Raw genomic sequence first — 20,870 nt, 5'->3', positions numbered from 1 at the left:
CCGCCGTGCGCTCGGCTATGCTGTTGCCGTTGGTTCTGTGTGTGTGTGTGTGTGTGGTGCGTCGTTGAGCGTGTTGAGTGTAAGTACTTTTTTCACCTATTTGAACATCGAGCGCGGGCAAAAAGAGATTTTTTCCCTCGACGCGTCTATATAAGGATCGACCGTTCCGGCGGAGGAGAGAGGAGAACGCGGGGAACAAAAAAAAAAAAAGAATAACGCACGCGTGCAGAGTGAGACGTTGAGTGTCTGTGTAGAATAGAAGCGTAGCTTTTCTTTGATGGAAAAAAAAAGAAGGAAATCCTTTTTTGAAAAAGTCGAGTTCCAACATCGTAAATAATGTATTATTGTTTCAGAAAGGGGAGAAGAAAAGGTGCGGAGAGAGTACATCATCGTGGTCCGCTGAACCGAACGCTGAAAATGCCTTACAGCCTTCGGGACGGCCAGCGATGGAGGCCGTCGTCGTCTATCGCTGTTGTCGCAGTCGATTGTGAGGAGCGGGTGAGACGTAACGGAACAACTGGAAGCGGCCGCGACATTTTTGTCTGTCGGTGTAGTTGGATTAAAGTTGTGCGTGTGCGGAGGAGGGCAATTTCGAACGACGTGTTCAGACGTCGAATTCCCTGGCCCATTTAAGGTCTTTCCGAATCGGAGTTAACGATTTTGTCAACAGTTCTCAGTTTTTAAGGTATGTGTCTTTTTTTTTTTCTCTTTTATTTGGTTGCTCTGCACGTCATAGCGATATACGTTTCGAACCGTGAATGAATCATCCCCGTATAAGTAGACTGTGGGGTCACCTCCCCTCGGCTCCTTTTTATTTTTCTCTTCATCTTTTTTGTTTTCCCAACTGCCTCCTATGTGCTGTACCACTTCCTAACCTCTGCCGTTCTTTTCGGGGGCTGTTGTCAGTCGGTGTGGGAGGAATGTCTCTCTTCACTCCTACCGACGACGACGACCCCCCCCCCCTCCTTCTACCGCCTCCTCCTCCTCCACCCGCGCACGCTATGGCGAAGAATTTCTGAAACGGTGATGGCGTGGGCTATTTTTAAAAAAATCCGTCGTAGAGACGAACGGGATCTATGCAAGAGAGTAGTCCGGAGCGGCTACATTATAAGAGAAACGACGGCGCAGCCCTCCCACCACCCCGAAAAACCTACAAACCAAAAAACCTTTCGCTCTCTCTTCTGTCTACAACAGACGTCGACACAGACACACGCCACTTTTTCTCGCATTCGCTCTCATCGTGCCGTGCAGTGAGGGTAAACGCTTGCCATATTAGCCGTTTTGCGTCTGTGTTGGTCCAGTTGGTCCAGAGAGTTGCAGCACCCCTGCCCCTCTCGAGAGCATCGGGCCGTTCCCGGTCGGTAAAAGCCCAGAACAAACGGAGATTGATCGGGGGAGAAAAAGAAAAACAAAAAAAACAATCGTATCGGATATTCTTAGCAAACCAACAAAGGATTCGTCACCGTCAATTCCGTAAGAATCTTTTAACATTGTTTTTTTTGTTCACCTTCCTTTCTGTTGTGTTTAAAAAACAGACAAATTCTTCCATTTCGTTATTGGATCCTCGTTTGTTTGCGTCGTCGTCAATGGAATGACGACGACGAGGGCGCTTAGTTACACGGATGACAAGACGTGACAAGTTAGTGGAATCCAATCAACTTTTGTGCTGTTTGTTGATACGGTCCTGGCCGATCCTCGTACCGGAATCGGTGTCGCTTGGCGCCGCCAGCGCCATCTATGGGCACGCATCTCGTATGCACGTCAGCAGAGGAATGAAGATGAACATGTCGGCAGAAGGCGGCTTTAGGGCTCATTCCGCAATGTTGGGCAATCAATTCGTCAGAGTCCTTTTATGGAATGAAAAGCGAAGGAAAAATGAAGACAAGTTGTTGTAATAATGAACGAAGAAAAGAAGATTGGCAACAAAAGCCGAAATCTCGGCAATATCCTGCCGACTGACCCAAATCTGATAGAGTGCTGACGTACAAACCACCTACTACTGTTTTACACTTTTTTCCCCCCTTTTTGTAAACGCATTCGCCAAATGAAATTGCCGGTAAAATAACATCATTAAGCAGCCCAGATACGAGCGCTTAATTGCTGTCTTGGGGAAGAATAATAACTCGCTGTAGGAAATAACTTAACCTACTACTCCTTTGGGCTTTCAGAAACGAATCAAATTAATCATTTCTTATTTTGGTATGTACCAGTTGACAGGTAATTGCTTTACCGCAGGTGGTGATTGGATTACAACATTGCGTTCGTTTGTTATACCCCATTCATTTTCTGTGCTGTAGTTTCTGTCGTCGGCAATGACGAATTTTTTTTAAATTTAGCGGCGAGCTTATAAGTGATCCAGCTGTTCTCATTCCATCCTTAAAGCGGAGGGGGGAAAGAAACCAAACGGAAAAATATGAAAGAGAGGGGGGGGGGGGATAAACGTGCCACCACCAAACCACGCCCGTCAATCTGTTCCTATTTTCTTTTGTTTCCATTCCAACGAAATGAATCATTTATCCCAAATAGATATTTCTCTTTTCTAAAAGCTAGAAACTAATTTCCTGACATTTTTTTTCGTCCGTTTGTTCAAGGTTTCCTTTGATTTCTTCCGCTATTAGGTAATATTGCGTCATGTTGCACAATTAATGGTCTTTTTTTGAATTCGATTGAAATTAGACTCAACAGGTGGCGATTGAATCGCCAAAGGAGCGAAGCCGAGAGACAAGCGTGATTGGACCGAACCCATCGGTCGGTGTGTTCGTGTGTGTGCGACTCTGGTCTTGTGGCCTCTATCTGAATAGCCCGGCGGGCGGGAGCAAAGCGGCAGCTACAGGCTTTACACCATGAGTCAACAGGGAGGAGATGTCAGTTTGGCCCGCGACAGCCCGGCCGAGCAGGTGGTCTCGTCCGTCATTAGCCAGTTACAACAGCAGCATCAGCAGCAGCAGCAGCAACTTCAACAGCAAGAAGGAGCAGGCAATCAACAACAGAGCAGCGCCGAAGACGATCAAGTCATGGTGGCAACGGAACGAGATCTGGCCGAGGATGCCCAGTGGAAGCGCATCCAGCAAAACACATTTACACGATGGGCCAACGAGCACCTGAAAACCGTCGACAAATTCATTGGCAGTTTGGAGACGGACCTGTCGGACGGACTCAAACTGATCGCCCTCGTCGAAGTCTTGTCCGGCAAGAAATTGCCCAAGCACACCAAGAAACCCACCTTCCGTTCGCAGAAGCTCGAGAACGTTTCCGTGGCTCTGAAATTCCTGGAGCATGACGAAGGCATCCGCATCGTCAATATTGGTGAGTCCCATTTTATTTTTATTTTTAAATTTTATTCCGTAATTTTTCTGTGGATTTTCTGTTCGTCCCACTTTCTTTTCCGCTCGTTTCCAACTGACCATTTGCTTGGTATTGTTGGCTATTTTTTGTTACGAGTCATCGCTCGTTCCGTACATTAGCCTCTTCTTGTTCTGTTTCCCCTCAAATCAATTTGTCGGGCATCCGCCGTACTCAATGTCACACATCCGAGAGAGTCAGAGAATAGTTAGAGAGAACCAGAGAAACGGAACATTTCTCTGACCCTCTGGGATGGAAGAGACGAAACAAAAAAAAAAGAGTCGAGGTGAAATCGTGACTGAGTATATAACCGAGGGAAACATCTGCCAAACTTCACGCGCTCCCATCGTTTGCGTTATGTGTTATTTCAACCACGTCTTCTTCTTCTTCTTCTTCTTCTTCTTCTTGGTTCTTCTCCTTCCAGCATTTTATTACGGCAGGGTTGGCAGCGTTTGTTTTTTGGTTTCCTCGGTGCCGTTTTTCTTTGCACTGTTTATGGTCTAAAGTCAACACGTGCACGCTGTAGAGCAGCAACAACACGACTAAAAAAGAACCCCCAACTATGATTTCTTATCAGGGATATCACCTATATTTTTTTTTATAGTACGAACATGTTATCTGCTTAGCTTGTGAACTGGAATCTTTGGGCTTGACGGGAGGGTTTTGATCTGGTAAAAAGTCCGTGGACCGGTCGGCGGGTTTTGCCAGTTTCTAACCCGCCCTTTTTTGTGTGATTGTTTGAACGGTCGACGTAATACCAACGGAATGTCCGTGCTGTTGACTTTGTATAAGCGGCGGGGGTAAAGAGAAAAGAAGAGGAAAAAAAAACGGGACCATGCGAATGAAAAAAAAAATTGTTGGATGTTTAGAAGAAAGCGGACGGAAGGGATTCTGCAATACGCCCAGGCTTTTCATCAGTGAATGGATCATCGTCGCAGTCCAATCCGAACGCTGGGCAGCTTCTAAGAAGGGAGGGAGAGTCTTTGAAGCAGCTGTCTCGACCGTATCGGGAAAAATGGTGGGGGGAATAAGTCAGAAAAAGAAACCCCAGGAAAATGATTGCGTGATTTCTGGCTAGACACCGTCTACGGAATTTGGCATCGTTCTTCTCTTTTTTTGTGTGTGTAGCACACCATCGCCAGTTTTTCCAGTCATGGATGCATTGATTGGACCTCCTCGCTGGATGGTATACAATGGACCGTATCGCTCGCCTCCCGTATCAATTTGTTTTTGCTTATTCTCTTCCATCGTGCGATTGTCCAACCAAAACTCAGTGGGAGCCCAAGAAGACACGCAATAAAATACGCCGGCAACAAACCAAAAAAAAAACCTCCAGGAAATAAAACACACGCCGTTGAATATCAACAAAACCAGAAAAAGAAATAGAAAAAAAAGGGAAAGTTTCTCTCGTGTGGGATGGAACTGACGTAGACGGTCAGAGGCTGTTGGTACCGTTCCAAAGAGCCAGAAGAAGAAAAGGGTCAGTTGACGCATCGATGGTCGACTCTCTTGCTAGCTGTCAATCTGGGATTTCTTATATTGCCTTGGATTACGCGCGTCTCTTGATGTGTGAAAAACGGCCCATGTGGCATCATCAAATCCCTCCCGAGATTGTCAAACATCCATTTGCGTTCCTAGTGGTCACACTCACGCATTGGGTTGGCGTATTTTGGTTGTTTTCTATTTCTCCTTTTTTATTTTTTCGTCGAGTGGGCGTTCAATGGTGCCATTGAATTATTGCCCGGAGAGAGATTCTTTATCCTTCGCTTCTTCTTCTTCTTCTTCTTCGTTTGCTTCTTCTTCTTTTTCTTCTTTCTTCCTCCGTGGATACAGAAGAAAAAAAAGTAGGCGGAGTTTGACAAAGAGAAAAGAACCCTCGCTAGCTAGTGGCCATATATGGTCTCCTCATGATGTTTCCTTTTTTTATTCTCTAAATTCTCTCTTGCGTTGCCCGTCTAGTTTGTTATGGTAGACGAAGGGAGGCTGCCCTGGCCGGCATATAACCTACTTTAAGAGGGCGAGCAGCGTACACCTTTCGCTTGCGTTGCGTGCGTCCCGTTACGCACGCAACGCCACCTTTTACAGTGCGCCCGTAATAACAATAATAGGTACCGCAAGACGTAGTTGCAGCAGCAGCAGGAGCATCAGTAGAGAGGGCTGTATAATTCCATCTGCACGTAGGGGAGTCTGGATGAGAAGCTGCAAGTCAAATTATTTCAAAACGATCGCCCGTGGTCCGACAAGAACAAACAAAAAAACCTACACGAAATAGCCCCAGTTTTGTGTTTCCATGATTATGACATTGTGGTTTTTATTTTTGTGGAAAGAAAAAAAAAATGTCTTCCCTTCTTGAAAGCACAATTTATTATCACCAGTATAATATTATAACCGCAAATTCCTCTATGCGGCGTTGCGGCGGAACAGAAGGAGGTCGATTACAATCGCGAGCTCCTGGGTTATTCTCATGTGGTTCGAACTCGGTGTGCATTATACACAATAAAACATGGACAATTTTCAATTGAAGCCTGAAGGAATTTCTTTCCTTTTTTGTCTATAAAATATGACGACAAATGACTCGTAACAGATTGAATGTAATTTTTTTGTTTTGGAAAGACCCACGCGTTTCTTTGCGTGGGCTTCCATTATGGTCCGTATCCCGGACCTGCTGATCCAATGCTATTTATTTTATTTGGTTCCACAAAACGGGAGAGAAACATGTTTTTTTCGTTTGGTTGTTTTGTTTGTATTTTTCGTGTTTATTTTTTTTATATTTTTCCTGTTGGCTTTATTTCGTCTACTAATACGTATATAGTCTTCCTCCAGTTGTTGCCATTCACTTCATTGTGTTACTGGCAAACATACAGCAGGTCGGAGACTGCACGCAAGTCTTGACGGTTATCTCATTTCCTTCTTTTGTTTTCTTTACGAATTTATTGGCCTCTTCTTGCGCCTTATTGCGACGACGTTTCTCATTGAAATTGCTTAAATTTATTTGCGGCTTTTCTTCCATTTTGATTCGGGACTTTTGAGGGGGCGGTAATGCGGCCGCACCATTGACTGACTTCATTCCTTCCAGATTATTCAAATCTCGGCTGTGCATGAGAAACACGTACCACACTGCACACAAGAAGAGATTAGAAACTTTCCCTGCTGTGTTCTAAACGATGGTGCCGTGATGATTGCCTTCTTTTTTGCGTATAGTTAAACGCAACAAATCTTCGAGTCACGCCGGTGTTTTTCTTCTGCTTCTTTTGTCCTCTCTATAACCCCCTCGGCTTTTGAGAAAGAAAAAAGATCACACCATCAGTTGATTTCGTAATTCAAATGGCAAGGCACACACCAGAACGGTTAACCAAAACATATATGGTGCCGGGGATGCAGGTGAATAATATTTCGGCAAAAAAAAAAAAACAAGCGCAAGAAAACAGACGCTGGGTTAGCGCTGTTAATCGTTTTCTTCCAACTTCATCTCAAATGGCATTACTTAAAAGTGTTGTTGCAATATAAACAGAAAAAACAAGAAAACGCGGACTCTCGGTCGCCAGTCACGTTCGCCAGCAGTCTGCCATCGACCCTTTTCCCGCAGACAAGTTCATCGGAGAAAATCAACGTGCACGATTTCACTCCATTTCTCCACATATTGGGCATATAGGTGGCTGGTGGTTGCCGATGATGCCTGGGCTACTCTGGATATTGTTATTAAAAGAATTAGCTTTTTTTCTTCGCTCTCAAGTGGGCCACTAACAGGCTCGGCAGAAAGAGCGCGCGGACAGCACTGCTGATGAGTGAGCCACTGAGAGCTGCATTGAAAATGCAGTCCCTCTCTATGTGCTCCACTCCGCTTATAGGACTTTTTATTTTAAATAGCAACTAAAAAAGAAAATTACAAATTACAGTCAATATATAGGCGGGGAGAGTTGTTCCATGGCTGTTTTTGCTGACTTGTGTTTCCAGCTCCTTTTAAGGTCAACAGATTCTTTCCCGACCGACCTTATTCGATCTCTCTCGGGGCGCATGCGTGCCCGCGCTAGACGACGTCACCTGCAACTTGTTTCTTTTCTATCATTCCTTTCTTCTGATTCTTTTTTCTCGGTATTCTTATATACTCCTCCAATCATTGCCGAATGAAGAAACCCACAGATGTATAATCTGCATTTTTCGTCCTCGCTCTGTCGTCCGGCTTGGAGGTGGACCAACAAAAACCCAAACCAAACAAACAAACGAAAAAGAAAACCGGGACCCACCGCCAGAGTCTTCAGTCTCCGCCACTAACTTGATCTATTGGCTGAATGAAGATTATTATAATGGTGCGGATGAGAAATACCCTACAAGGAGTGGCTAGCTAGCTAGCTCGTTCATTCAAACATGGCGAGTAGGGTGAAAGTCTTGCGGGTAAATAAGAAATGGCTATACTTAAACAAGAGATACTGTCGACCTCTTCCCAGCTGGGACAGTGTACAATGAAATGGACCGAGGTCGCAGGCCCGCGGTTTTGTCAAATCCTTGTATTGACGTCAATGAACGATCAAGTCTTTTTCTCTCTCTCTCTCTTTCTCGGGTTGAATTGAAAAATAGTCGTAAAAACGGCAGCAGTCAGCAACAATCAACCATAACAAAACGCTTTTCCCTTTTGAGTTTCTGGTTTGTTTACAAATTCGTCGTTTTGAATAAATAATAACCGAAATTTCACTTGACCATATCGAGGAATAAGAGTCTGCAGCAGTTATGCATCATATTCTAATGCAAAGTATGTCGAAATATTTTCGATTAGGGTAATGAGATAAGAAAAAAAGAAAATAATAATAAATACCTGTCCGTATTCCTCGAATGTTTTTTTTTTTTTGTCTATTCTTCGTGATTTTGTTTGGGAGCAGATAACACCTTCCGGCTGTCGGGATTGAAATATACGTTCTGTGCGGTCCCGCCCGAACCCATTGCTCCTCTGCTTTTTAAAAAAAAAAAGAAGTAATGCCGTCGAGTTGGATTTCGCGCCCACTCAGTCTTACCTTTATTTGGAGATGGATGGATGGATGGGAGAAGACGAAGAAAAAAAAAACACAGACATTTGAATATTTAGACTTCACCGCGCTATTTTTTGTGCGTGTGTGTTGTGGTCCGTCGTTTGGCCAGTCAAACATGTCGCGCTCTTATTCCCTTTTTTTTTCCGAACATGTAAACTACTCTGTAAACGTCACGTCGAGCCACCCCTCTAGCATTGGTAACCTTAGATGGGAAAAGATCGACGCCTTTTTATTTTCCTGTTGTTGTTTTCTCCCGAAAGCCGACGGGATCGACATCATCGCCGTCATCCCGTCATCACAGGGAAAGAAAATGTTTCCTTTTACCATCCCCAGAATAAAGAGGGGGCTAGAATGCCATATTTGGTCATAGAGGACTACCCTCTATGGCAAGGCCGTCTACCGACAGACTGACGTCCAAAAGGAAAGAAGAAAAAGTCCCAACTTTTGCCTTGTATGGCCATGCCGGCGATGGCTGAGGTGACCCACTGGGTTTTGGTTCTACCTTTTTCTTTTTCTTTCCTTCATCGGAGGACAGCGACACGCAGCTTATTCGTGGATAGCTTGGAAAGCCAACGATTCCTACATAGATTATGCATAGTGTACGTCTATCACTTTTTTCCCTATGGCCGTCGTCATGACATATACACAGGGGCAAGATGGAGCCCTTGTGATATGTATATGGGTCTCTCTCCTTATTTCTATTACCCCCAAGTTCTATATACCTCGTTATGGACATGTCACGCGTAACCGAATATTTCTTTGATTTGGATATACGGCTGGATGGCGAGCGCGCGCGCGTGTGGCCACCTTATTCGGTTGAGCGTGTTGTATATAGGCTGGAGCTGCCGTACAATTTACATTTGTGGTAATGCAAATGACGTTCTCTGTTGTGTGCAGATTCCAGCGACATCGTCGACTGCAAATTAAAATTGATCCTTGGCCTAATATGGACGCTCATCTTGCACTATTCCATCTCGATGCCCATGTGGGAAGGAGACGACGGCAGCCGCGACGGCAAAGGACCTACGCCCAAGCAACGGTACGAAATCAACTCGCCCAATATTCTATGCAGATTTCCGTTTTCTTTTCTTCTTTTATTTTCCTCTCGCCATATGGTTATATGGCTTATCGCTAAATCATCGCACACGGCTTTTATCATAAATCATGTCTTTTGTGTGTTTTAATCGGATAAAAACAACAGATTGATGGGATGGATCCAGTCCAAGATCCCCGATATGCCCATCACCAATTTCACCAATGACTGGAACGATGGACGCGCCATCGGTGCCCTCGTTGACGGTGTCGCTCCCGGTACGAATTTCCAGAATTTCGCGATTTTGTCTGTTTGATTTTGTTTGACGTATATATTCATACTTTCTCTGTCTTGGTGCGTGTGGAACAGGTTTGTGTCCCGATTGGAGCGATTGGGATCCCAAAGATGCCCTACAGAATGCGACTGAAGCCATGGGCTTGGCCGACGATTGGCTCAAGATCCCTCAGGTATGTTAGACGCCATTTGTCTTGACTTTCATCCGTCCTTCTCTCACAAATATGGCGTTTACCCAAAACATTTTCCAGCTGGTCAAACCCGAAGAGATGGTTAACCCCAATGTGGATGAACTCTCCATGATGACCTACCTGTCGCAGTACCCAAATGCCAAACTGCAACCCAACGCCCCTCTCCGCCCCAAAGCCAATCCCAACAGGTAAATCACCGGCCAACCGGTGTGGCAGTTTTCTTTTCTTTTCTTTAAATCAATTTGAATTATTTTGGAAACAGGACGAAAAATTGGGGTAACTCGTATTGATGTTTTTCTCTTATTTCTCTTTTTTTATTTTTGCGACCATATTTTAAACTCTACGCGAACGGTACGCGTGACAATTTAATGCGAACGGTATTAAATCATTGCGAAACACGTGGGCGTGTGTTTGAATATTCAGACCAGCTCCACCCAGGTACTACTACTGCCCGTGAATTCATCTATCACGTTCTATCTCGCTATCTGTTGCCTCGTGAAATCACATGAGAATCACCCTACATATTTTCACACTTTCATCAGCATGTCGAACCGCTGATAGTCCCGCATCGTGGTTTATCTCAAGCCAAAACCAAAGATCTTTTTTAAAATTTTAAACAAAAACCAAAACTATTCAAAAAAGCGCATCAATAAAAACAACAATCATATCCGTAATCAAGAGCTCTAATAAATGTAAACGCTCGTCCTCGTCATATGTCATCTTTAAAGCAGACTCGATTGCGACTGTTATAGTAATATCTAGATCAATCACGGCTTTATTGACAGCATGTATCTGGTGTCGTCGCAAATTGTACATCCTGTATAGTTTCTCATTATTCATCCTTGGATTTTTGAATTAATTCTGGTTTTTATTTTACACAACCAATAACAATAGGGTCCGTGCTTACGGTCCCGGTGTTGAGCCAACCGGCCCCGTTGTCGGAGCACCAGCCAATTTCACCGTCGAAACCTTTTCGGCCGGTAAAGGCAATGTCGAAGTGTCTGTGGATGATCCCCGCGGTCAAAAGATCGCTGTAAGTTAGTTAGACTCATAAATTCCAGTTGAATTGGTCCAATAAAAATGTTGTTGGCGTTTCTAGGCTGAGGTCAAGTTCAACAACGACCGCAATCTGTCGTACGCGTGCTCTTACACGCCTCTAATGGAAGGTGTTCACCGCGTCATCGTAAGACTCACTTAAACAATTTATTTACAAATCACTCACATGCTTAAATCATTTTCACGTTTAGGTGAAATACAACGGATTGGATATTCCCAAATCGCCGTTTGAAGTTAAAGTGGAGGGTCACGCTGGCGATGCATCCAAAGTGACTGCATCCGGACCGGGATTGGAGCCGGAGGGAGTTGTCGTCAATAGACCCACCTATTTCGACATCTTCACAAAAGATGCGGGAAAAGGCGTTCCTGAAGTGATCGTCCTCGATCCGGCCGGCCAACGTAATACGGTGCCAGTTAAATTGCGTCAAATCAGCCCGGAAGTGTGGCGATGCGAATACGTCGCCAGCGGGACCGGAGTCCATTCAATCAACGTGTTTTTCGCTGGACAACCGATCCCCAAGAGTCCGTACGGTGTCCGCATTTCACCCGTCTCGGATGCCCGCAAAGTTCGAGCTTCCGGCCGTGGTATTCAACCGAACGGCGTCCGTGTCCGCGACGTCGCCGATTTCCGCGTCCACACTGAAGGCGCCGGAGAGGGCCAGCTCGACATCCGTGTCATCGGTCCTGGCGGAAGCAACGAAGCGGTTAAATTGCGCAAAATTGACGAACACACGACCGAAGCCGTGTACCATCCGACGAAAGAAGGACGCCATGTCGTCATGGTTTCCTACGGGGGACAGGAGATTCCAAAGTCGCCTTTCGAAGTCAACGTCGGCCCTTACAAGGAGACGGAAATTGTTGTCTATGGCCCTGGATTGTATGGCGGTGTCGTCGATCATCCCGCCTTGTTCACTGTCGAGACCAACGGCAACAATGGCGCTCTTGGTATTGCTCTTTTTTTTTCTTCATATTTTGTTCTCTTAGACTGAATCTATTTGCATCCAAATCGAATGCTTAGTAGATGAATCTTTTTTTTTTCTGGTTTGGTTTGGCAGGATTCAGCATTGAAGGTCCATCGCAAGCCAAAATCGAATGTCATGACAATGGCGACGGTTCAGCCGATGTTCGTTACTATCCGGTGGCGCCTGGCGAGTATGCCGTCCACATCCTTTGTGACAACGAGGACATCCCCAAATCGCCTTACATGGCCAACATTCTGCCAAAGTCCAACTATTATCCAGAAAAGGTAAACCGTGTACTTTGGAATTATTATTAGTTTATATGTCTGGAATTTTTTTCTTTTTACCTTTTATCTTTTTCTTTTTATGATAAAAGTGGCTTTTAGAATATCTCTGATCTAATCCTTTTACAATAAATCTTTGATATATTACCTTTCAAAAAGAAACGAGTGTTGCGTGAAACTGAAAACTGTTGGACCCGTTTTTTCTCAGGGTCCTTTTCAAATGTATAATAACACTTGACTGGCTCGTCGTTTAATGTTACGCTGAAAGACGTGTGTAATCACCCGTCTCAAATGTTATCAGCTCTTTATTTGTAACCGTCTCAATTGACATCCTGTCATAACCATCAAAGTAGACGGGAAATCACTGACAGGGAGTCACACGCAATCAAACCAAAATCATCGCGCAATCGAAAAAAAGAAAAATTTCAAATGTAACCGGTTTCCGCTTTGAATTTTTTTCGTTTCTGCCCAGGTTGAATGCTTCGGTCCCGGTCTGGAGAAGACGGGCGTCTTGTCTGGCAAATTGGCTCCGTTCACCGTCGATAGTCGCAAATCTGGTGACACATCGGTACCCGTCGATGTCAGCGTGATGGACGTCGACTACCACTCTGTTCCCGTCAAGAAAGTCGAGAAAGCTAAAGGGCTGTACGAGTGCAGCTACGTGCCCGAGAGGGGCGTCAAGCACACAGTCCAAGTGAATCAGGGCGGTGTGGCCGTCAAGAACAGTCCGTTCCGCGTCTACGTCTCAGCGCCCACCGATTCCAGCAAAGTCCAAGTGTTCGGACCCGGCGTCGAGAAGGGAGTCAAATCCAACACGCCAACTCATTTTAACGTCGATGCTCGCGATGCTGGACCAGGTCAGCTGATTCTTCCATCAAATCAATGAAATAGGATGATGAATTAATCGATGTATGTCTTTATTTAGGCGATTTGAACGTTAGCATCACCAATGAAAAGAATCAACCGGTACCCGTCCAGGTGGATGATAATGGTGACGGTACCTATTCCGTCGGTTACACGCCGTCCGCCCCCGGACCGCTTAAAGTGAACGTTTTGTACGCCGGAAAACTGATCCCCAAATCGCCAATTGCTGTCCAGGTCCTGCCGCATGTTGACGTCTCCAAAGTGAAAGTCGACGGACTCGATCCCAGTAAGTTTTTCTGTCCTTCAATTTCAAACGTGTTGGGCAAATTTTATTTTGTTGTCGGGAGTTTGGGGGGGGGGGGGAACAATTCTGACGGGCCAGAAAGATCAGTCAGTATGTTACACACAAAAAGAGGTAGAAGATGATGCGTGCCTGTACAGTTGCTCCCGTCAACAGCCCGCAGCAGTTCAGAGTCATCGATTTGGCCGCCGTTGGATACCTGGCCGACGTCGCTGTGGCCATCACGTCTCCTTCAGGTGGCCGCGTCAAGTCCACCATTGCACCGATCCGTGACGGCTCCTTGCCGGGCTACTGGATCGAATACACGCCATCCGAGTTGGGTGACCACCTGGTCGACATCCTCTACGGAGGCGAACTCCTATTGAATCGAGGCGGAATTCCTTATCGCGTCCGTTGCGTCCTGCCGCCAGCCGCCGCCGCCGAGATAGTGCGGGCTTACGGGCCGGGACTATCGGGCGGCATGGCCGGCAGAGCGGCCGAATTTGTCATCGACACTCGAGGTGCCGGACCGGGCGGATTGGGTGTGACGGTCGAAGGTCCGTCTGAAGCGGCCATCCAGTGCCGGGACAATGGCGACGGGACCTGTTCCGTGGCTTACCTTCCGTCCACCAGCGGTGACTATCACGTGAACATCAGTTTCAACAATCAGCCCATCAGCGGATCGCCGTTTGTGGCTCGCGTCATTGACAATCCTGTCTCCAAGGTCCGCACCTACGGAAGTGGAATCCAGCGCGACAACGGTACGGGATGCGAGGATGCCTTCACTGCGTGCATCTTGTCATTTCTTCTGCACCACAACTTGAACACGCCAGAAAGAATTCAACGGGAAAGGAAATTCCCGCTGTTTATAGCTCCTCTCCTCAACCACTACGTCCGTTTCTCTTCCATTTGTTGTGATGAATTTTCATTTTGTTTTTCCTTAGACATCTCAAATTTGATGCAACTATAGTCATTCCTTGCTCATCAATTTGATTTGAACCTCGTCTTCGTCTCAGTTTCTCTCTTTTTTCCGACTGGATTCTTCAAATGGATCTCGTCGTATTACATAAATCCATCACTACTTTTTGGAATATGTTGTTGTTCAATAGCCGAAGCATGTTCCCAATTGGACACCATTTCCCCACAGAAGATTTTTTCCCTTTTATTTTGGAATTTTGCCTTGTCGGCCCCCCAATTTTTTTTTATTTTTTTTCAAAACATTTTTTGATGCATGAAACTGCGTGCGGGATTCGATTCTCTGTTGTTTTGTCGTTGTGGTTTCTATAGTTGTTTCCTCTTTTTCGGTGTATTTCTGTGACCGAATCCTTCGGTGGAAAAACGATTGAAAAAGATATTGTTGCGAAAGTTGTTAATAACCTGAATTTTGTTTTGAATTTTATAGCGGTTTTCTTGGATTCACCGACTGAATTCACTGTGGATTCACGAGCCGTTCCCAAGAAACCTGGCGATGGCCCGGGAAAAGTGACTTGCTTGGTTCATAATCCATCAGGTTCCTTCTCGGAACCGGTCATCACCAGTCAGCCGGATGGCCAAAACCGCGTTGCTTACACTCCGTTTGAAGAAGGTAAACGGAAGCATAATTACTATTTGCTAACCTGAAATATGATATTTAATTGATTTTTTAATTGTACAGGACCCCACAAAATTGATGTTATGTACGATGGCGTTCCAGTGCCCGGTTCTCCGTTCACTGTCAACGCCCGTCGTGGTTGCGATCCCAGCAAAGTGAAAGCTTTCGGACCCGGCCTGGAACGTGGCGTGGTCAATGAGCCCAACATTTTCACCATCGAGACTAAAGGTGCCGGATCAGGAGGCCTAGGTTTGGCAATTGAAGGTCCCTCCGAGGCCAAAATGACATGCCGTGACAATCGTGACGGTTCTTGCACTGTCGAGTACGTGCCTACCGAGGCCGGCGATTACGACATCAGTATCAAATTCGCCGACCAGTTCATTCCCGGCTCTCCGTTCAAGGTATGCACGCTCGGACCATTATTCATAGGTTTATCTCATTTGCATCAGATTATGTCGAAGTAGAATTCTAGCGTGTTCGTCAGTGCTTCCATCATTTATCCCGACTGATTCTGTGGGACATTGCGCTCTCATTCATCATCTAATGAGAAAGGTTGGAATTTCAAGTGAAGGGAGAAATCATATTTTGTTATTAATATTTCAGAAAATAGGTTGCCGACGAGCTCGTTGAGTGATGGTTGATGGTAGGGTGTCCAATAAAAATGTTGATTGCCGCGGTTAGGTCAGAATTTTTTTAAAGCTGCCAACACGTTTACGATAACTATAATATACACGATACATTCGCCTAAGAGACTTCGTTTTTAAAAGACTAGAACGAGATAATAAATTTATTTTTAAGATCGCTGGTCTAAATATTTGGTTGGCCTCGATTGCTGCATGAAAAAGAAGTTTTATCCACTTTTTTTTTGGAACGTAATGAAGAGAAATTCTTTTTGGGGATGGATCGTCTTCCTCTTATCTCCCATCCAACGGTTACTATCGAATGGATTATTCCGCTGCTGTGAGAAACTAGGGAAACATAGTTACACGTGTCGGGACGGGGCCAATTTTAGAACGGAGCGCAGACGGTAGAGGTCATTTTTTGACTTCCACCTTCTTCAGCCAGATTTCGGAAATAAATCAAGTCTTTGGCACTGTTTCGAAACCATGACCGTTAAGCGTTGTGAGATTTAATTCACCTAGACATAGACAGATTGACTTTATCCATTGCAGAATGGCAAATAAAAATTGCGCACTTGATATCAGCGGGATACTAGTTTTAAAAGAAAAAGGGCAAAAGTATGTTCTATCTTTATGGGACAGTTTGAAATGTCAGAATTTGTGTTGTGGTTCTTATACTGTGTTTTGACATACCCTTAACTCGTACCGCATGTCCTTTTTACTTCCTTCTCTGCCAACAATTCCGGGAAGAAAAACAGTATTTACATGAGTTGTTGGCAACGCTATGACACACACCCACCACCGATGTATTCGCGATTTCAGATTGTCTCTGTTAACTATCTACGAAATTAGAAATTTGACTATGCGTCTAACCGTCTGCATTTTTTTGTCTCAACGCAGGTGCCGGTGGACCGATACGTAGATGCTAATTCGGTTCGAGCTTACGGTCCAGGTCTGGAGCCGAATAATTGTCGCGCTAACATCCCTCAACGTTTCAAGATTGATGCCACCAAATCGGGAAAAGCCCCACTGGCCGTTGACATCCGTTCCGATAAGGGACCACTGGCCCAGAAACCTGAAATCATCGACCATGGCGATGGAACTTATGATGTCACCTACATGCCACCGCCGGAGAATTCAACTTGCAAAGTCCGTGTCACTTATGGTGGCAAAGATATCCCCAAGAGGTGCGTGTTTCAAATTGTTATTGTTACCAACAATTATGCAAAGCGTAGCTAATTCGTCATATTTTCATGGCAAAAGTCCGTTTGAGATGAAAGTCCGACCTACGGTGGAGCCCAAGAACGTCAAAGTCACTGGCCCCGGTGTGTCCAGCAAAGGCATTCCGGCTTCAATTCCAGCGGATTTTGTCGTCGACACGACTGAAGCTGGCTACGGCGACCTCCAAGTCCAAGTTCTTGTAAGTTCTGTCCTTTATTTGCTTTCTCCATTAATCTAAGTGAGTGTTCTATATTTTACTTTCCAACACAAACAAAAGGGCCCGGATGGATATCCGCGCAAAGTCAAGGTATCCGACAACGGCGACGGAACTTTCAAAGCTACCTACACGCCCGATGATCTTGGCCAGTACAAGGTAAACGTCAAGTACGGCGGCAAGGAAGTCCCGCACGCTCCGTTCAACGTCCAGGCCCATCCTACTGGAAAGGTGAGTGCAAGCTGGAATTTGTCGTCTTCGACCGGAGTTATAATTTAGGGCAAAAATAGGGAACGAGATACATTTGTGTTTTAATGGGCAGGCGGAAAGCTGTAAGATTACTGAAGGCATCCAACAGACTCTATCTATTGGCGAAGAGTATTGCATCTCCGTCAATGCCAAGAATGCTGGAAATGGTGCCGTCACTTGCCGAATCCGCGGTACTTCCGGCAGGTAATCATCCGAGTGAATCATACGGTCATTTTTTAAAATTTCCTTTCAATTCACGCGCGTATTCTTTTTTACTCAAAATTACACTTGATGCAGCGACATGGACATTGATATTGATGATAACGGAGACGGAACTTTCAGCGTTTACTACACTGTCAAAGACGCCGGCGAGTACACACTGAGCATCAAGTTTGGCGGCAATCCCGTCCCAGATGGTGTCTACAATTTCACCGTAAGTTTCACGCTTTGACGTTATATTCTCGCTATTTGGACGTGCTATCCAACAAAATAAGCAACAGACGAACACACACACGCACACATTAAAAAAAAAGAATTTTACTATACGGTTGGCGCCGATGGAAAACAATTTTTTTTACCCTTAGCGTCTTGGTCTCCCGAGACGTCACATTCTTCGTGTTCCGTGTTTCGTTTGAACTTTTATGGGGCGCGACATTTTCCGTTTTTTTTTTTTTTTTTTTTTGGTTTATTTATTTGCTTAGTGCATTTTTTAAGAAACTGCGCACTTGACAGGTGGTCCAACTGCTGGGCGCTCTATTTGCAGTAGTCCGTGACATAGAGCAGTATTATTTATATGCGACGCATCTTTCTCCGTCGTGTCAATTTCGCCTTCTCTTTCAACGCCCAGACTGCTGCTAGGGTTAATTTTTTTTTCGAGAGAGAGAGAGAGGAACCTCATAAGATATGATTGTGCTTTCCGGATTCTTCGTCTAGTCATGTACACTCCTTTTCTTATCATAGTATGCACGAATCGTTCCGTCAAAGTCACGAAAAGCCAGTGGAGCGCACAGAGTGTACGTGCCTGAGAAACGTATCGGGATGCTACTAACCTAAATCTGAATGCTCTCATTCAATAAAGGCCCAAAAGCCGACGTGATTGGAAGGTAGAAAAAGGCAATTTAGACGCGTTCGTTATTACATCTTTCTTAGAAAAGATGTTGAAGAAGAAGAAGAAATGGTTTGCAGACGAGAAAATACGAGAGGGACCGTCAGACTGGATCTCATTTAGACGCGTCCGGTTACGTGTGTTGCAATCGTTTCTGTTTTTCTCTTCTTGTTTGTTTCTCTTTCTGTTCAAATTTATTCCAGATGTGCGCATTGGGTTTGTTTGTTTCTCGTGGCACGTTATGAACGCCGACAAATGGCGACAAAAATCTAGAGTTCCATTGGCGGGTAGTTCTCAATGCCAGGCCACACTCCATTAAAAACACGCACACAAACACACGCACAAGGAAGCTCTTTTAATGTCGGCTGGCTATTTTCGTTTTAGCTCCTTGGTTGCTCTCTATTCGGTAACGGCAGCAAATTCTTAAAAAAGATTTTATTTTATTTTTTTCCCCTATTTTACTGTTTTGCGTTTCAATAAACGTAGGGCCGGAGAAAAGTCAAATAGCAAGTTGCGTAATTCTTTTTAGCCAGCACAATAGTAGACTGCCAATACTCTAGACGACTTGGTCGCCAATAAAACAGAATTTACTCGAGGCACCAGTTGTTGCGAATGGAATGAGCCGTCTATTTTCGTACGGCTCGTTGTGATTGGATATATTACTAGCTGGCTACAGTATTTTCCGCCCTTGTTCAATTGTTTTTATTTATTTCAACTACGGCTACAGGGCCGTAGAATGATAACTGGAGAAGCTTCGAGCAAATTTTGCAGAAATAATTGCTTTAATTGTTTCATGCGCTCATCTGATTCCTCCTAATCATGTGACGTTCTGTAAATGGCGAAGGATGATGGAAGCCCGGTCGTTCACTTAGTTTGGCTCTCGGTGCGATTTTCGTCGTTCACTTTGGCACAAGATAATTAACGAAGGATTCCAAAAGTGATATGTCGTTATTTTGCGCAGTACCGTAATTGTTTTTACGTGTCACGCTACCCTTCTGGGCCTATCCAGCTGAGCGGGAGTATCTCTTGCCAAATTTGACTGCTACCTCCGTTTTGTCCTGTAATAAATTTAGAGGTAATTGGCAGATGGGAATGAGCAACGAGTTGTAATAGATGTCACATAATAATAACCGCGCTAAATCGCACTGCCGAGGGGGTGGTACCGTTAGTTTGCTGCTGTTGACTTGGTTATATGTTCCCCTTGTATCCCAGTTTGCTCTTTGGCGATCTGGAGGAGGCTGTATGCGTAAAGAAGTTCAGGAAAACTGTTTGGACAAGTGCTCGTAAATCCGTCGGGTTCTTGTTGCTCCGCGCCATTGACCAGCTAGGACGATGCAGCAACCGTTCTCATTTTAATGCCCCCACCATTCTGCTATTCTCTCGTTGGTGTTGGACCAGTTTATTTGTAGACCGACCTTTATCTCTCAGCCGTGACCGTTTCTTTTTCTTCCTTAAGAAAAGATTCTTCTCTTTTCTCTTGTTGTTGCTACACTTCGAACTTGCTAGAACGCGTAGCGCATTTATAGGCTCGTTTGGCTTAGGATGAAATCGCCCCCCTCGGGAATCGTAAACAATAAATCTGGCGTGCGGTTGATTCAGCAATATTAGTTAATAGGTATTGAATCGTTCTCAAAAATTCTCACGAGGAATTTCTTAGCTTTTTGTTGGCTGTCAAATGATCTATGTACATCTATGTAAGCCGGCGTGTTTCTTATATGGCCGAACGGGGATCTATTTTGAACAGCCGACTTGATTTACTGACCTTCTGGAATGCCGCCTACCGTGTTCTCCCTGTTGCCTAGTGTTGACAACTGGCCGGCCGGTCAAATGGATCCATCCGGATAACTTTTCAGAAATTAAAATTGCAGCCTCACGCTCATTTTTTTTTCTACGCTAAAAAGATTTTTGGGGGAAATTTCTTTGTGGATTTTAAGAGACAACTACGGATTTAGCGGATTGGTTTAAATAATGGGAATAAAAGTGAGGAGCAGTCGCAAGAAGAGAATAGAAAGGAAAAGTCGTCATGTTTTATTACTTTTTGTTTGCCTTGTTGATGGCTCTACTGTGTCGGATCGCTTGAAGTGGCAACAAGAGAGCGAGAGAAAAGGGGCAAACTCCTCGGTCACGGGTTTGTTGCTCAGACCCAAGTTGTCTTGACAGATCTTGGCAAAGTACGGCCAGCTGTTTCCTCAGCAGCAGCACGCCACTTTTAAAACAGTGAACAACCAACGACGGTCGCCCGCTTTCGAACAGTAGACTTCTTCCACCACCAACGACTCTATCTCTGTCTTTAGAACTGCTTCCTTTTGAACTGTAGAATTTTTGTAATAAACTACACGCACGAGCTAGAGGAAAAAATTACATTTTTTAAGGCCGTGCTCCGGAGAGTCCCTCCCAGAGTTCTCCAGCTAGTAGCTTTCATCGACGTCGTTCTTGACTTGACGATAGTTGTTTTGATGACTAAAAGAGAAAAAGAAATAGGTGCGAGTTGATATTAATAGACGAGAGGGCTAGACCGCGGAGTAGTACGTACCTTAAATTTCTTT

At 44.9% G+C, this 20,870-nt stretch overlaps 1 protein-coding gene across 6 annotated transcripts in view; it reads left to right on the top strand.

Moving 5' to 3' along the window:
- The first annotated feature begins 484 nt into the window (after nt 1-484).
- The window catches only part of LOC124192016 (filamin-A-like), a 29,117-nt gene continuing 8,731 nt past the window's right edge, over nt 485-20,870 (top strand). The window contains exons 1-21 of one of the 6 annotated variants that reach the window (XM_046585140.1): nt 485-685; nt 2,677-3,306; nt 9,261-9,402; nt 9,565-9,674; nt 9,766-9,863; nt 9,942-10,069; nt 10,305-10,319; nt 10,776-10,914; nt 10,981-11,064; nt 11,129-11,882; nt 11,993-12,183; nt 12,653-13,037; nt 13,106-13,330; nt 13,486-14,085; nt 14,727-14,909; nt 14,979-15,316; nt 16,436-16,722; nt 16,799-16,955; nt 17,034-17,201; nt 17,293-17,423; nt 17,517-17,652. In XM_046585140.1, the coding sequence (XP_046441096.1) occupies nt 2,844-3,306; nt 9,261-9,402; nt 9,565-9,674; nt 9,766-9,863; nt 9,942-10,069; nt 10,305-10,319; nt 10,776-10,914; nt 10,981-11,064; nt 11,129-11,882; nt 11,993-12,183; nt 12,653-13,037; nt 13,106-13,330; nt 13,486-14,085; nt 14,727-14,909; nt 14,979-15,316; nt 16,436-16,722; nt 16,799-16,955; nt 17,034-17,201; nt 17,293-17,423; nt 17,517-17,652 (4,734 nt within the window). In that variant the 5' untranslated portion in view covers nt 485-685; nt 2,677-2,843. Of the gene's footprint in view, nt 686-1,191; nt 1,474-2,676; nt 3,307-9,260; nt 9,403-9,564; nt 9,675-9,765; nt 9,864-9,941; nt 10,070-10,304; nt 10,320-10,775; nt 10,915-10,980; nt 11,065-11,128; nt 11,883-11,992; nt 12,184-12,652; nt 13,038-13,105; nt 13,331-13,485; nt 14,086-14,726; nt 14,910-14,978; nt 15,317-16,435; nt 16,723-16,798; nt 16,956-17,033; nt 17,202-17,292; nt 17,424-17,516; nt 17,653-20,870 lie in introns of those variants that run through there. The other 5 variants (XM_046585141.1, XM_046585142.1, XM_046585143.1 and 2 more) reach the window with 5 other exon arrangements.

Source organism: Daphnia pulex, chromosome 4 (assembly GCF_021134715.1).
Source record: "Daphnia pulex isolate KAP4 chromosome 4, ASM2113471v1".
Taxonomy (NCBI): domain Eukaryota; kingdom Metazoa; phylum Arthropoda; class Branchiopoda; order Diplostraca; family Daphniidae; genus Daphnia; species Daphnia pulex.
This window is presented reverse-complemented; position numbering and strand designations above follow the sequence as displayed.